We start from the raw sequence: 17,256 nt of genomic DNA, 5'->3' as shown, positions 1-17,256 counted from the left end.
GGGTGGCATGCTCCAAATCTCTTCCATGGAACAATGCCATCTAGTGGGACTTAGAAAGCATCCATTCTCTTTCACAGTGCCTGCCCAATCGAACAGGATCTCCACTGGGATCCAGATGGCCCTGACTCTGTTATCCTTCCAGAAAGCCTTGAAGATGTGGCTTTTTCTTCTGGCATTGTGGCCAGATTGTTAGTGGAACCCAAAATGTATGGAATGTTGATTGAGAGATTGTTTTTACGTGCCTTCTCTACACTGTAATGTTATTTCTATGATTTCCTGTGTTTTTATATATTTTGTATTGTAAGCCACCTAAATTCACAAGGTTGAGATGGGCAGCTATATGAATTATTATTATTATTACTATTATTATTATTATTTGCATTTGTATACAGTAGCCGCCCATCTCACACAAAGTGACTCTGGGCAGCGTACAACAGTTAAAAATAAATACATAAAAACAATTACAAATAAAAAACTATACAAGCACACAAAACAGCACACAAAACAGGAGGTGATAAAATTAATAAGGGAGCCATCACAAAATCTCCCCAATCCCCTGGGACCCCCAGGTCTGATCACATAGCCAGGTCTTGAGGGATTTGCGGAATGTTAAGAGGGATGCAGCTAATCTCACTTCTGGGGGGAGGAGATTCCACAAGGTGGGTGCCACAGCAGAGAAGGCCCACCTCCTGGGACCCGCCAACTGTAATTCTCTGGCAGTCAGGACCCGCAGCATGCCTTCTCTGCCAGACCTGATGGATGGGCATATGTGATTGGGGACAGGTGGTACCTCAGGTAACCCAGCCCCATGCCATGAAGGGCTTTAAGATCAAAATCAGCACCTTGAATTGGACCTGGAAACAAACTGGCAACTAATGCAGCTCGCGGAGCAGAGGTGTAATATTTATTGCCCTAGGGGCACACATAACTGCCCGCGCCGCTGCATTTTGCATGTAGAACACATTACAGAAATCCAAATGGGAGGTGACTATGGCATGAGTGACAGTGATTAGGTCTCTCTGATCTAGGAATGGGCACAACTGGCACACAACACAAAGCTGTACAAAGACCTTCCTAGCCATGACTGCCACCTGCTCCTCACCTTCAGGAGGACCCCCAGATTGCACACAAGGTCCGTCTGGGGCAGTGCAACCCCATTCAGTACCAAGGATGGCACAGCCTTAGCACCAGAAGGCCCCAAAACCCAAAGCCACTCGGTGTTGACAGGATTCAGCTGAAGCCTGTTGTTCCCCATCCAGACCCTCACAGCCTCCAGGCACCATGATAAGACATTTACAGCATCGCTTAATTCGCCAGGGGCAGAGATGTATAATTGGGTATCATCAGCATACTGACAATACCTCACCCCATGGCGATGGATGAGCTCTCCCAGTAGCCTCATGTAGATGTTAAATAGGAGGGGAAAGAGCATCGAACCCTGCAGCACCCACATAACAGGGGCCGAGGGTGGGATCTCACCTCCCCAACCACTACCGACTGGAATCGGCCCCGGAGGAAAGAGGTGAACCAGCAAACACAGTACTGCCGACCCCCAATCCTCTGAGCTGATCCAGAAGGATACCATGGTCAATGGTATCAAAAGCTGCAGAGAGGTCAAGTAGGGCAAGGATGGATGGACAACCCTTATCCCACTCTCGCCAGAGATCATCCGAAATTATGTAAACAAACAAACAAAAATAGTCCCTACTCACAGAAGTTCCTTTATTCTGGTTTGCTGTGATATTCTCCCTTCAATTTATTACAGAGAAGGGTTAGCAAAACTCCTCTCTTATAATATTTATGCCTCTGTGGTGATGAACAGGTAGAGACAAATGACCACGTCCTTTTGTATTGCCAATTTTATAGAGATATCCTGTGTGTATGTGTGTGCACACACACGTCTTTGAGTCAGTGTTGACTCCTGGTGACTACCTGGACAGGTTCCTGCAGTTTTCTTGGCAAGGTTTCAGAAGTGGTTTACCATGGCCTCCTTTCTAGGATTGAGAGAAAGTGACTGGCCCAGGGTCACCCAGCTGGCTTTGGGCCTCTGGCAGGATTATATAATTCACCATTTCCTAGTTTCTAGCCTGGTGCCTTAACCATACACCAAACTGACTCTCTCATAGAGATATCTGCAGTGTCCTTATTCTTCTACTTTTTACTAGAATGCTGGATCACTCCAGCAAGTTTCATGTGGTTGTTTTTAATCTGATAGTAATTCCTTTTTAACACAAAGAGTTGTGCAATAGCATGTAAGATCTGTAGGTCAGTAACAAATCTTAATTTCTCTGTCAGTATATGGATGCTAAATTTTATTTTACTTATATAGCTCTTGCTAAAATACTCTGTTCTTTTTCTAGCTGGTGGTTGTAATACTGGTAACAATATTGATCTCCAATTTTGTGATACTGTAAGTACCCAATGAGTCTTACACAGGCAAAGCAGGGAGCAAAGCCCAATGTAAATGTTGACAGTGCATTTAATCTGCTTATTCAAGGCTGATCAGGTTTAGATCTCACCCTAGGTGGCTTGTGATGGGGTGCTGATGGTGGTATAGAACCCACAATTTGAGAATCCTTGTTCTAAGGGGAGGTATTTAATCAGGGATGGCTCTTTAAATGTTGAACTCCAAATGGTGCTGCGTTTATTGCAATTTCTGAGCTTAAGGGATGCACTGTTTAATTCAGGGACAGGGACTGTGTCCTTCATTATATCCCACCAGACTTGGTCAGCATGAGAAAGAGAATCTGGAAGGACACAGATTAATCACCCTTGCTTTTGTATAATAACAGGACAAGGGGGTTTCATGCGGATCCTTTCTAAAAACCCGGAGAATCCGTGTTTGGGTTCAAGTACCTGACTTTTACGCAGCTCCACTTCCTAAATACTTAGGGTTCCCTGGTGAGAGAGCCTCGCATTTTCTTCAGCACAACGCAGAGCGCTCTGCTGTAGCAGCTGTCGCGTAGCTGCAGCCTCAACCTCGCAGGCAATCCCCACATGCAACCGCATCCCCTTCCGAGGCAAGCCCGCCTTCCCACAGCCCCCTTCGTTCCCTCTGACGCGTTACTGCAGTGGGAGAGAACCGGGCGGGGACCACCGCCTAAGCCGAGGCGGCTTAGGTCGAGGAGCTGGAGATTCAGTCCCCGCCCCGGCGCCTCCCCCTGCGCGGGCCGCCCTCGTTCTCGCCCAGCTGCGCGTCCACGCCGTTGGCACACGCGGTCCTCGCCCAATTACCGCAGGCAGGAGTCTGGCCTCAGCGCTTCGTTTCGCGGCCGGCGGTGATGTCGGCGCTGGAGTGGTTCGCGCACAAGTCTCTGGGCGGAGGTATCTACTGGATCCAAGAGCGCTTCTACGAGTCGGGCAACCGCGCCAATATCTGGCTGGTGCGCGGCTCCCAGCGGGACGTGGTCATCGACACGGGGCTGGGGCTGCGCAGCCTCCCCGACTACCTTCACCTGGCCGGGCTCTTGGATCCCGAGCCGGCCCAGGGCGACCAGGAGGGAGCAGGTCGCGGCGAAGCAGGGAAGGAGCCCGCAAGCAGCGGGCGGCGGCGGCCGTTGCTAGCCATCGCCACCCATGTGCACTTCGACCACTCGGGCGGGCTGCACCAGTTCGAGGAGGTGGCTGTGCACAGCGCCGAGGCCGGAGCCCTGCGCCGCGGCGATAACTACGAGACCGTCACTTGGCTCTCGGACAGCGAGGTGGTGAGGCCGCCGAGCCCCGGCTGGAGGGCCAGACAGTTCCGAGTGCGACCCGTCCAGCCGACTCACGTCTTGCAGGAGGGTAAGCGCGGGGCGGGGGGACGGCGGGCTGCCACGGGGGACGCGCATCTCGCCCCGGAGGCAGCTTGTAGCAGCAGGGCGGGCAGGCTCCGCGTCCCAACTGCCCCGCGCCTGCTGGGACCCCGGAGTACAGTCTTGAACTGATGAACGCTTTCTTCTTAAGCTGCCTTCTGACCCACGTCCTGCAAGGACGCGCATGTGTGATTTCAGGGATTAATGGTTCTTTAAACACTAGGCTGGGTGATTTCTTGTATGCAATATAATATATTTGGGGGGTGCTTCTTTTTCATTTTCTTATTTTTTTTCCTTTTCTTATTACTTCAGAAAACCCTCTGTGAGAAAGAGAGCTCTGGCCACGTGCAGAATTTGGCTTTCTTTAATATCGTATAGGTCATAGTGAATTGGAAGGGCGTACAACAGGCAGGTTTGAGTATTATCAGCATTACTTCTGTATTGCAAATGGACTGCTGGGCCTCTGCTGAAGTGGATTATTTGGACACAGTAATGGGAAGGGTGGGCTGTTGGAGTCCTGCAACTTTTCTGTTACTGCAATAAAATACTGGGTATTCGTATTCACCTATCAAAAATGCAGGCGCATTGTCTGGAGCCTTGTGAGAGGGTGGTATAAAAATTGTAAGTTCTGTTTTTCAGAAAAATTAATATTTAGCATAATTTATTGTGCAAGATGTACTTAAGATATAAGTGTACTTAAGTTATAAAGATTCAGTAATGGAGGTAGATGGATTTTGAGTGCTAGTGTTAAATTAATAAGGCGTGGGAGGGGTGTACTATGCCATTTCAGTAACAGTGTGTAAAAGGAAGGGAATTTCTGGTGATACAGTACAAGGAAATAATAGAATTAGTCTGGGTTATAGCTTCAGTTCTTTGAGTATGGCAAGGGGTGGAGCAATTCTCCCAAGATTTGAAATCACTAGGAAATACATATATAGGGAATGGAGGAGGAAAACACGGGGGGTGAGGGTGGAGTGGAAATGGAAAGTATAGCGTTATATGGTCTCTGTACTTTTATAAAATGTTTTAAAAGGAGATTATAGATGGGAGCATAGAAACAGAGCAGTGTATATGGGTTTCTTAAAGAGAAAAAATGCATGAGCTACATGCATATTTCATCCATGATGTTGAAATCATCTTTTTGGTATGGCTGTATGTAAAAGATTGTATCTCTTTAAATCTGGAAGGAGAGATTGAGAGCAGCTTTGTAAAATCCACGCACAGAGCATTGAAGTAGTGAGTCTGGCTCTTAAAGGTCATACAAATGTGCATATGCACTGTCAGAGTCTGAAAGAAACAGTGTGGGTGGGGACATCTTGAGCATCTGCTGAGGAATGGGTGGGATACAAAGTACATGATGCAGCAAATCACGAAGACTCTTAATACCATGTACTTCTGTAGGGTATCCCTGTTGCTTGGGCGAAAAAAAAAAAGTAAGCATATCATCCAAAGAAAAAATGCCCAGGAATTCAATTTTGCCAAGAAGTAACATTGCTATGAACAATGAGTTTTGAACATTTATCCATGAAATATTTGTGCTGTATGCTGGAGAAAACATTGTGGTGCTTTGTGTATGTGTGTGTATGTGTTTGTATGTGGCACCTTTTGAGAACAACAGATCTTAGTTTTATGAGATTTTTTTTCCAGCATGTATCTGTCCATTCCGCAGTTCTATCAACATTTTGGAACAACTGGTCATGCTTAAGTCCTTTAAATACTATCCACAGATTATAACCTAGGAGTGGCATCTTATGCACGCTTCTTCCAATTAAGTGTTTCACACATTACAACCCAAACATTTCAATATATAGTTCAGTATCTAACAGTTCAGCCTATATGTTTAATATCTAATTAAACGCCTAAATAGGCGTGGAAAACCTTGAAGGCATAAGCCAAATTAGACTGATTATCTGATTCTTTTCACTCACCTCATTATACCTATTATTTTAGACTCTTCACTTTTAATATTTCCCTAGCTACATTTTTGTTTAACTGTGGCCTGATTAACTTTTCAGAGGTTATAAACAGTGCTGGAATTTGGGGAGAAAAAGTAGAAAGATTCTGATTGATGTTCAAAGGGTGCATCCTGATTTATTAGATTATAAGCTCCTTGTGGGAGAAAGCTCTCCCTTTATATTCTGTAAAGCATCTTCTACTCGATTGTACTCTATAAATTACAATAACATTATGGCAGAAATCAAGATGTCAAGAATATCTTCTTGTATAAGACTATTACAAAACTTTATCAGCTTTTGAGATTTTTTTACTAAGTCTTACCATCATTAAATGTTTGGTGTGTGGGCACTATAAAAATGTCCATTTTGATTATGATGCCCACAATCTGGAATACCAGTCCAGTAGTAAATTCCAGCATTGCTTGATTTTAGGTAATAGTTTTATTTCATTGTGCCTAATCTGACATACTTTTTCTCAAGGATATACATGGCTCTTCAACTTTTTACAAAGTTTTTTAGAGAATAGTTGTTTTGTTGTTGATGATGTTTTGTTATTTGTAAGCCACCTTAATTATAGTCAACGTAAAATCATAGAATACTACTTTATAGCTTTGATCCACCTTTCTCATTTTTGTCTTGACACTAACTGACAGTTGTTCCAAAAGGTTTCCAACTGGAGTCTTTTTTAGTATTACCAGGAGATACTGTGGTTGGAATATGGGTATCTTGCATGAGCGCATATGCTCTGCCATGAAACTGCAACCTTTTACTCAAAATTGACTTAGAAACATCTTTATTTTGCCTAAATTATTGTTAACAGTGCATTCATAATCATAGGCATTTCTTCCTAACTATGATGATGCCAAAATGATCAAATGTATATGTTGTGACATGACAGCAACTCTCACTTTATATACTTGTTTCGTAAGGTCACATCCAAGTATCTTCAGGTGAAGTTTGAGTCAACCCATCTTAATACACATTCCTTCACTCCCCCCCATCCCCCTTCTACAAACTCCCATGTTTATAATGTTTGTGTTGCATTAATATATCCATGGTTAATATTCTAAACTTAAGTGCAGGCAATCTTACACAGATGTGATAGCTAAAGAGTATAAGTACATGCAAGTACAACCCTCAGTGTCTCTAGGAGTGTGGGCTACCCTAAAAAGCTTACATCTTCATTTTTATTAGAATTTATTTTCAGAAATAATCATTGAATATTTGAAGGGAACCCTGGAGACCATGGAGGTAGAACTCATGGACATCTCCAATTCTATCACTGTTTTAGTGTTTTCATGGATAGATAAACACCTGTATAGAGCAGCAGTACACTAAGTATGAACTAATTCATGTATCTGAACAGTACCAACGCATTACTAAAATTATCTTAGGACAAATTGATTTTAAACCATTCTACACCATATTTGAGAAAAGAGAAATAGTTTAGTGATAGGGTACATACGTTGCCCCCTCTTTGTACACAATTTTATCTTTTATATGTGTAAGTGAACAACTCAGGAAGACTTGAGTCATAGTATCTGTGAAATGTAAGTATATCCAAAGTAACATTAACAGAGCTGTTGACCATTCTTGTTAATTAAATATTAAATGCATAATGGATTATGTTTGGGGCTATATTACAGCAAGCTGCTGGTTACTACTGCAAACAAGGAAGCAATTTTTCCATCTTGATTTTTTGTGGGGTCCATTAAAAATTGAAAATATGGAAAATGTTATGTTATGATTTAACTAGTTGAAATTATATATTGCATCTTTTCTGGGAAGATAGCATTCTCAAAGATGGGGAGTCAGCCAAGAAAAGCATTACAAGAAAAGCTCAGCCAGAAGATCATTTGATTTAAAATTTTAGAGGGAGATAGGAGTTCAGAATCCTATCTGCTTACATTTCCCAGTAAAGCACACTTTTTGTTATTGCTGCTATTGTAAATGTAGGGCTCCAGAAAATTATTTTCCTTTGTTTAATTGTTTTATTTTTTGAGCCACTCTGCAATTATGTGCATTGATTCTTTGCAGTACCTGTGCTTAATGTTGATGGGGCTTGCTTCAGAGTGAATAATGCTTTTGTTCCTAACTTGGTTTTGTTTGTTTGTTTGTTTGTTTTGAAGTACCCATAGAACAGCTTACACAAGATAATGACCTGTTTTGGATGCAGATTCCCAGGTTTCTAAATTATGGCATATGGACTTGAGAAAGATGGTCACCTCTCCTTGCTCTTCCTTTCTTGCACCGACTTCAGCCCTTAGGTTAAGGTTTAGTTGAAACTAGAATTCATTCTGAGTCTAAAACGGGAAGCTGATTTAATATTGGCTAATAAAATAGATTGTGAGTTAATATCTCAGTCAGTAATCTGACTGATTCAATAACCTATTTTGGATGCAGTGGTTTAAAATAAGCAGGATAACTGAGCTAAAGCTGGTATTAAGGAGAAAGAGGAAGAAGAGTTTCTGACTCAGAATTTAATTTCTACTGACATAATCCATGTTTTATGAGAAATTAAGGTCCAAAATTGGAACATTAGGCTCTGTGTCTAATTGCAAAAGGAATTATTCTCAGTGCTTGCATCCTGGAAACTAGTATATCTAAAAATGGCTAGAAAGAACCTTAATTTGAAATTTTATTTTCCTTATTCAAATTATTTTCTATTGAGACAGAGGCATGATAAGTCTAATAATATGTATTACTATTTGTATATTATTATACACCAAATATTTTAAGTTTTAATGGTTTATCAGAGGAAAGATAGAAAAGGTAGGAGAAAGTATAAAGAAACAACAAACTAAATGAAATTAGTCAGACTAATACACACACGCACACCCCTTTGTAGCAGTTACAACAAAGCCTTTTGAGACTAACTTTCACTTTGGGGAAATGTCTGAAATTAAAAACAAATGGCTATAAGAAATCTTGCGAAATTAAGTTCAAGCAGCTAGTAGTTTTAGTTCATTGAATGTCAAAATGATTACTTAGTAATTTTCTTGATTGCTGAAATGTACAGAATTAAGTAAATATGAAATCTAATTGATGAGGATGGTTCATTATCCTCTTTTGTGTTCTTCTTCATCCTTTATCAGCCCCTTACTTTAGCCATTATCTGCTACTGCTACTCACAATGTGAAAAATGAAAGATACACTATATCGTGTGGTATATCTGTATACTGTATATACAAATATACAGTATTTTATAGTTGTGTAGTTTTAGTTACTTATTATACATACAATTCATATACTACTACATTTCTAGAGATTCTGAGCTGCTTGCAATATAAATATAACAAGATTTTAAAAAATCATTTAATATAACTATAAACAGTCCATCTGAGGCACCACCATTTGGGAGTAACAAAATCTCACTTGGATTCAAATGCCTTTCTTACGTGGTCTGGACATTACAAAGGAAGGGGACTATCACTTGGTCTGGGTTCTATAAAGATGGCATTCCCTTGGTGGCAGAACCTTCAGTAAGTCCTCACTCCCAGGATGGGCAGATTCAACTCAGAGGAGGTGGTAACAGAGATATCCAGCTCCTGAGCCATTTAGGGCTTTAAAGGTGACAATCATCATCTTGAACTGTACTCAGAAATCATCATCATCTTGAACTGTACTCCCTGGCAGCCAGTGCAGCTCCTATAGTAGTGGTGTTACATGGGTGAACCTGAATGCAGCCTAACTAGTCAGGTTGCTGCATATTGTACCAGGTGAAGCTTCAAAATGATCTACAAGGGCAACTCCATGTATTGTACATCACAGTAATCCAGCCTCAAGGGTCATGAGTAACTCTGAATAAAGCCTCCTGATCTAGAAAAAGTTACACCTGGCCACTGTAGTTGCACAAGGGCCTTCCTGGCCACTGCCTCCACCTACTGTTCAAGCAGGAGCTGTCAGTTCATGTTGATCCACAAATTGTAGGCCAGGTCCATCTGGGAAAACCCTACCCCATCTGGAGACAAAGATGGACCAAGTAAGATGGACTAAGTCATCTTCTAAATCCACAGCTGCTCTGTCTTGGTAGAATTCAGTTTAAGTTTGTTTCTCACAATACATACCCTAACAGCCTCCAGTCACTGAGTCAAGACCTCCACCCTGTATGTTGCCTGAACCCAGATGGAAAATATATAATTGGATATCAGCATATTTGATGATACCTCACCTCATTCTGGCAGATGATCTCTCCCAGGAGCTTCAGGTAGATGTTAAACAATAGGGGGAAGAGAACTGAGCTGTGCAGCAATCCAAAAGTCAAGGGCCCAACCTCTGCCACTGCCAGTGGGAACTGACCACTCAGGAATAACTGTCCCACAGCTCTCACAGCAAAATCTCCTAACGTACAGTAATTGCAGGCAGATACCGTGATATGTGGTATTGAAGGTCACTCACAAGTCCAGCAGAACTAGTATAGTCATACTCCTTCCATCCAAGCCTTGCCAGAGGTAATCAAGAAGAGTAACCAATGAAGTTTCAATTCCATACCCACACCTAAATCCTGATTGAAAAGAGTCCAGATAATCTGTTTCATCCAGAGGACTCTAATTCTAGTCCAACCACCTTTTCAACCACCTTCATTAAAGAGTTTGTGACATCAGCCAATCACTTGGTTATGATGAAAAACATTTGGAAACAATCTGAGTAACTACTACTACCATTATTATTTTATTTATTTATTTATTTATTTATTTATTTTTATTGCAAAAGCTTCCTGTAAAATGTTCAATTTATTCTATTGAATTATGGATTTTTATTACAGTTCAGAGAAAACTGTATTTGGTTTATTGTAACTAGTAGTAAAATTGTTATATAATAAGTTAATTAGATTGATAAATTAGGTATGGCTTTTTTAAGCTAAATATTTTCTTTAATAGGCTTCTGTTGCCAGATTAGTAAAATAGAAATCTCATAGTTGTACCTCTCTTTTTAGTTTGAAGGTCAATACTATGGCTGCAATATGGCCAGGTTATCTGGCTTTAGCCTGGATTCTGGACATGTTATCCAGTGCTTGTTCAGGTTGCTATTTGGCCTGGAACCCTAACTCTCCTCCCAGTTTTTTTTTTTAAAGCAAAGAGCATTCTGGCTCTGTAAGATCTATGGATATAAGGCAAAATGTCCAGATATTATTTTGACTGGTTGTGTACTTAGAAATAACTCTACTCTGCATTGCATTAGCTTAGTCAGTAAGGCAATTATATATGAAGAAAGCAGCGTGACCTGCTTAGTTACCTTCTTGTATGTAGTAATACAAGAATAGAAAAAAAAAAACAAAATTGTGGAGCCATCTTTCCTTTTTAGTCAGAACTGTACTGTGATGACCAAAATAAAGCAACATCAGATCTTGTAGTCTTTAGGTACTTTCTCACCTTTTGGGGCTGCTGGTTATATTTGTGAATTGTGAGAGGATGCATGTCCTGATCTGGCAATATCTCAGGTTGTGTTGGTCTTTTAGCCTATTATTTGGACAGTTTTTTTCCATCAAATTCTTCTTTATGATTCTACCCTGAACCCTAAATTGCAGGATACAACAAAGATAGAGGACCTCTTATTTTATATCAAAGATTTGAACTCTGCCAAAAGACCATGTGCATGGAACTGGGGCTGTAAATGGGTACCGCTGCTCCTTGTCTTTCTTTTTCTTAGTTTACATCCTTTCCAGTTATTTGCTGCCCAGGGAGGAATATTGTTTCTACCAGAATACCTAAACTGATCACTCTGAAAGCTTGCAGCTTCCCTGCCCATGATGTACAAAGATTACAGGGGATAGAAGAATTGTCTAATTTTATAAGTTCATTTATTTGAAGAAGTAGGTATGGCAACATTTACCATGAGTAGTCTGCATTTTCTTGAAAGTTATTTTATTTTGCATTTGTAAACTATGTTATGATTCTGTAGGTTAGCATTTCTTGTAGTATTAGTCTGTTCTCTAGAAGCTATGTATCCAAGTAAGAAATGAATCCATCTTATCTGTAGTGCGCAGAATGCATACATATAAGCGTGAAGGCAGCATTTCACAATTTCAGTTGCTGAAGTATATTTTGAAGGATTTGACAGCATTATATTAGAACAAACTTGCAGGGTTTTTTCTTGGTAATTCCTTAATAATAGTCATCTTAATTTCTAACCGTCACAGGATAAATTACCTCAAAATATACCCATAAACTAGAAAGCCTTCAAAATATGCAATAGTGGAGGGAGTAGAGTGTTTAAACAAAGTGTTACAAGCCCGTTTCAATTTTAATCTCCAAAACGTTGACGAGGATGCCAGAGCCAGAGACTTAGAAAGCTACTTCTTAAAAGCATTTGTGCTAATTGTGAAGAACGTTTACGTTTTTTACTCTGTTTATGTTCAGTAAGCTTTGTATTCTGTGGATGATATTGAGTGAGCTGATGTAACCAAATAGTCCACAAGCCAGGTATTACTACTATTGTGTATTGAGCTTCATTCACTTGTAGCTTCCTTAATTATGGCTTCTGTGGGAGATAGAGTTCAAGCTGACAGTTGTTTTGTTTTCTTTTATAAAGAATAAGAAAGTGCAGTTTGAGACAATTGGCTGTCAGTTGGAGCTGATGGAAAAGAGCAGAGCTCAGAAAAGTACAAGCTGTCCAGTCTAATAGAACTCTTATGAGAGGAAACCCAGTTGGTAACAGGCATGAAATCATGCTGTGAGATAAGGATGATGTTAAACATGCATAGTATTATATGCTGGATTTCCCAGTAGACTATAGCTTTGCCATGTTGCTGCTCATCTGGCAAATGTGGTTGGAAGAGACCTAAAAAGATCAGTTTCTTTTCTTCATATATTTACTCTTCCCCTTCCACTGAGCGCTAAACTAAGGTAAGTATTAATGCTCACAGAGTCCTTCCTATTTTGCGTGGGTGTTCATCTTTGTCAAGCATGTGGGGAGGAGTGATATATGTCTTCCTGCATAGTTGGCTTCTAGTTACAGTTCTAATGCATGAGTTTATAGCAGAAACAAACATAAGACTGCATTTTCGAAAACCGTTTTGTCCATAAAATTTTGTTTCTTCTTGTAGGGGATGTGATCAGCCTTGGTGATAGACAGCTCACTGTCATGCACATGCCTGGCCATTCGAGAGGAAGCATTTGTTTGCATGACAGAGAACGGAAGATTCTGTTCAGTGGGGATGTTGTATATGATGGCTCAATGATTGACTGGCTTCCCTACAGCCGAATAAATGACTACGTTACAACCTGCCAGCGACTGATAGAATTAGTCAATAGGGGCCTTGTGGAGAAAGTCCTTCCAGGGCATTTTAACACATTTGGAGCTGAACGGCTGTACCGTTTGGCTTCCAACTATATTTCAAATGCTGGGGTTTGTCACAAGATTTCTACGTGTGCGATGAGATCGGTTGCAAGCCTAGCACTTCGCGCAACAAATCCTAGAACAACTTCATAGTCTTAACTTCACAGCCACGAAGATGCTTATTTTTATCTAATTAATTTATATTTTAAAAATGCCAATATATGCTAGTAGCTGTGCCAAAGCTACTCATCTTTTTTGTCTCTTTTCAAGGCAAGTTTGCACATATGTTGAATGCTATTTGACAGATGTTCTAAATAATTTATTTTGTATTTTAAACCATTTTGAAACATGCACGCTAAAATAAAAGTTTTGCACTTGTGTCAAACTTTCTGATGCAGCTTCAGTTAGAGGTTTATGTTGAAAGCATATTTTAAACGACTGAAATTTAAAAGCAAGGGTTGTGGGAAGAAGGGGCTATTAGAACATTCCACTGTCATGTTGAATGCACTAAGTACCTAAGTAATTTTTATTGTATGGGATGAATGTAAACTGAAGTTAATACCAAATGTTCATATCCAATATTGTTCTATGTTATTGTTGTTCTTGAATTGTATTGCATTTAGGTATTGGTTTAAAAAAATGAAATGCCATTTAATATTTTAAGTATATTGCTTGCTTTTCAAATATGACTAATGCTATAAGTGTGAGTGTATAACTATTAAAAGTTCAGTCTGACAATTTTTAAGTAAAACATGCACCCATAATCCAAGGTTTTTAATTCCTGTAGTACCACAGTTGCAGAAACCCTTCAGCAAGTGTGAGTTGCTGATTGAACCACAGTTGTAAACAAAATGGGCGTCCGCAGCAAGCAAATTGATATTGGGTGGTAGGTTGTATCAGGTGCCCTGGCCCTTTGCACATTACATGCGGGTCAGACTTCAGTTAAAAGTTTTCACCCATCATATATTATTTTTCTCTTATTAGTTTCTTTTCTTTCCTTCTTTCCACAATTTGCATTGTGCTAGTTTCTTGTATGAAAACAGAGCTTGTGTCTTGCATCAGAATTTGATTTGTTGGAATTCAGTAAAAATTATATTAAAATTACCTTTCTTGCAAGAACAGTAACTTACTTGACTATTGTGGCCATCATACTTTTTCCCTTTTTGAATTCCATTGCACAATATCTCCCCAACATCAAAGCAACACTTTGATGCTTGATACCACAGTATTCAGCACTTTGTATCCTATGAAAGTATAGTTCTTAAAATGTTAACAGTGCCTATTTCCTGTTCTAAAACAGATGAATAAATAGTGCAAAGTACATCATTTTGGCAATTAATACTGGAATTACTGTCTATACTAACAAAAACTATTAATTCAGTACCTTTGAATAATAGGAAAAAGGCATCTAGCAGTATAACCTCAGATTAGCAAATGCTGTTTGTATGCTATTAAAAATTGTATAGTCATAACCGAGGAGCCACACAGTTGTGATGAAAAGATTAGGAGTGTGTTGCCATATTATTGCACTCATATCCATTCCCTTTTTGACCAGATTTCTTCCTCTTGGGTTAAATACAGTTAAGCACAGTGTCAGCTACAGTATTAAGCACAATCAAGGTTAATCTGATTCCTGCTTAATCAAGATTTTCAACCATCTTGGAATCCATGTGAGTTTGTAGTGCCTTGTTTATTTCTGCTACAGAATGACTTTTTGGTCTGGACCATTACGAAATTATTTTGTTCTGAAATATTGCTGAGGCATTAATAACAATTTTATCCATAGGTAAAAGAAACTGCTTATTTTCACTTTCTATTCCCTCCTCTCCCTTTGCCGATGTCTTGAAAGTCGTTTTACCAAAGTGTTGATACTTTGATTTCTCACTATGAGAGTAATTCAGTGTAAGGAATCCTACAGGTGTCAAAGTCTTGTGGTGAAGGACTGATCTGAAGCTTTTCTGTTGGTTTAGTAAGTTACCAAGCAATCAGCTACTTATACAACTTGCTGATTTTAAAGAAAATCTGTCTTGTTTCAATCCGATTAGGTCACAAAGTAAGCTTACCTACTGAAGCCAATAAATAATTATGGTTATTGGGAAATATATTCAGATGGGAAGGACCTTCCTTACTGAAATATAAATACTACTCAATTCAGTGAGATTTTATTCTAGTAAGTGAACAGTGGATTGTAGCTTTATTCAAGTTTCAACCTAGAAGTGGATCACAATTCAACTTTTGATTATTATTGGTTAGTAAAATACTACCCCTGAGAGAGAATGCTATAGAATCTTTATTGTTTTAAATATTTTTATATTATAAAGTTTATTTCTGAAAGAAAACATTTTTTAAAAAATGATACTGATCATACATTTACTATACTTTTTTTTGTAAAAAAGTTTGGAACCACTAAGGGATTCTGTATTTGTCTGTTTTTCACAGTTTAAAAACCCAATAACCTAGTTAAAATAAAATTATTTGGATTTCAGCCATGTTGATATGTTATCACTTTAAGAGGTATTATTTAACTGGGTCATGAATACTGCTGTAATATATGGTTTAAAAGAATTTTTAAAAGTTGTAATGCACCATACTAATAAAACTTTACTAATGGCATTGGTTTCAAGAAAACAATTATATAATTTATCATTGATATTGATAATAAAATAATAATGACACAAAATACTTCTCCAGTGAGATTTCCATTTTTCTTTTTGGTTCCCTTTCCTTTTGAGTGAGAGGATACATATTTGTTTCCCTTAGGAGAGATAAGAGGAGTGATAGGGGTATAAACAATCAAGGTTTCGGGGATGGGGGAAATAGTTTGAACATACCAGTTGCCACCTCTAAAATTGCTTTGTGTATCTTGACAAATTGAAAGAAAATGCCAGGAAACCCCAGGGGCATAAGATTAGCCTGCAAAGACAATAGAGAGGGATGAAACAATCAGCAAATCTATCTATCTATCTATCTATCTATCTATCTATCTATCTATCTATCTATCTATCTATCTATCTATCTATATCTATCAAATTTGTATGGCCGCCTATCTCACAAAAAGTGACTCTGGGCGGCATACAACAATCTGAAATACGTCCATACTGCTGCCAAGAAAACCACATAACTTGTCCATATAATAACCAAGAATTGAGGTTCTCTTGAATCCTTCACCATTTTACTGTACTTACTGTATAGTGATATCATTTGTGAAAATGTATCATTTTTAGGATGATCTTGTTTCTGTAAGACTATTTCATATCTTGCACTGATGTTTTAGACAGGGCCTTTTTACATTTATGGTAACTATATTAACTGCAGTAACTATTCATTAATCACTCTTGATTTTTTCTTAGTACACTAATCAGAATGGTATTTTAAAGTTGCTTTCACCCCAAGTGCTGAGAGTGCTTTACACAATTAATGAAATTAGGCTAGTATAATCAACTGCATATTGTCTCTTTTAAAAAAAAAAATGGTTTATTCCTTCCTTTCATGTTGATATAGATATGGGAGTTCCCAGAGCCCAATTTTTTAAAGTACAATGCTATTTTACATCAAATTCTTAACAGTTCTTTTGAACTGATTTTGGTTTTTTAATATATGCTATGTTATCTCTTCGATAACCATTCTAAATAATACTGAAGATGCCTCTATCAAGACAAGGTGCAAAAAATATACATTAATTTGTCTGGGATAAATTATAGAAGATATTTGAAGTTCAGGGGCATAACTGAATATGTGAAAGATGCTGAGATTGAGATCTTTCTCATGCTAAAGCCACATTAATACCTAAAAATGGATATGGTTTTATCCATATTTTACAGATCAATAAGTTAAAGATTGGCCAAAGACTCAAATTTTGTGATCAGTTTCAGAAAAATGTGCTGGAGAAATTGATGGATGGATGTATCTATTGCCACTGAGAAAGCAAATAATCTTACCAAAGGCTGAGCAGAGTGAATTCATTGAGATGTTCAGAATTCTATGGTCTGTTCAATCTATGCTGAACAATTTATTTTATGATGCCATCTGCTGGTGCAGTTGTATATATGCAAGTAAGACAAGCTGCAAAGTTGTGGGTTTTCTGTCTTCAAGTGTGGCAACATAAAAGACTAACTCCTGTTAAGTTGCTGTTGAAATCTAAATGAATTTTCTTAGTAGATATCCTCAGTGTGAATATTACCCACTTTCATTTGTAAAGAGATTTTACCAAAAAATTATATACTCATGTC

The 17,256-nt window shown here is 38.9% G+C and overlaps 1 protein-coding gene across 1 annotated transcript; it reads left to right on the top strand.

Moving 5' to 3' along the window:
* Positions 1–2,890: 2,890 nt before the first annotated feature.
* Positions 2,891–15,718, top strand: MBLAC2 (metallo-beta-lactamase domain containing 2). The gene is made up of 2 exons (XM_007438144.3): positions 2,891–3,783; positions 12,795–15,718. Exons 1-2 carry the CDS (start codon positions 3,282–3,284, stop codon positions 13,178–13,180), a joined length of 888 nt encoding a protein of 295 aa, XP_007438206.2. The 5' UTR covers positions 2,891–3,281; the 3' UTR covers positions 13,181–15,718.
* Positions 15,719–17,256: the final 1,538 nt, after the last annotated feature.

This window comes from Python bivittatus, unplaced genomic scaffold (genome assembly GCF_059951505.1).
Source record: "Python bivittatus isolate LINGU-HERP-01145 unplaced genomic scaffold, Pbiv_v1 ctg000850_np1212, whole genome shotgun sequence".
NCBI classification, from domain to species: Eukaryota; Metazoa; Chordata; class Lepidosauria; order Squamata; family Pythonidae; genus Python; species Python bivittatus.
Note: the sequence above shows the minus strand (reverse complement) of the source record. Positions and strands in the feature narration are given on the sequence as shown.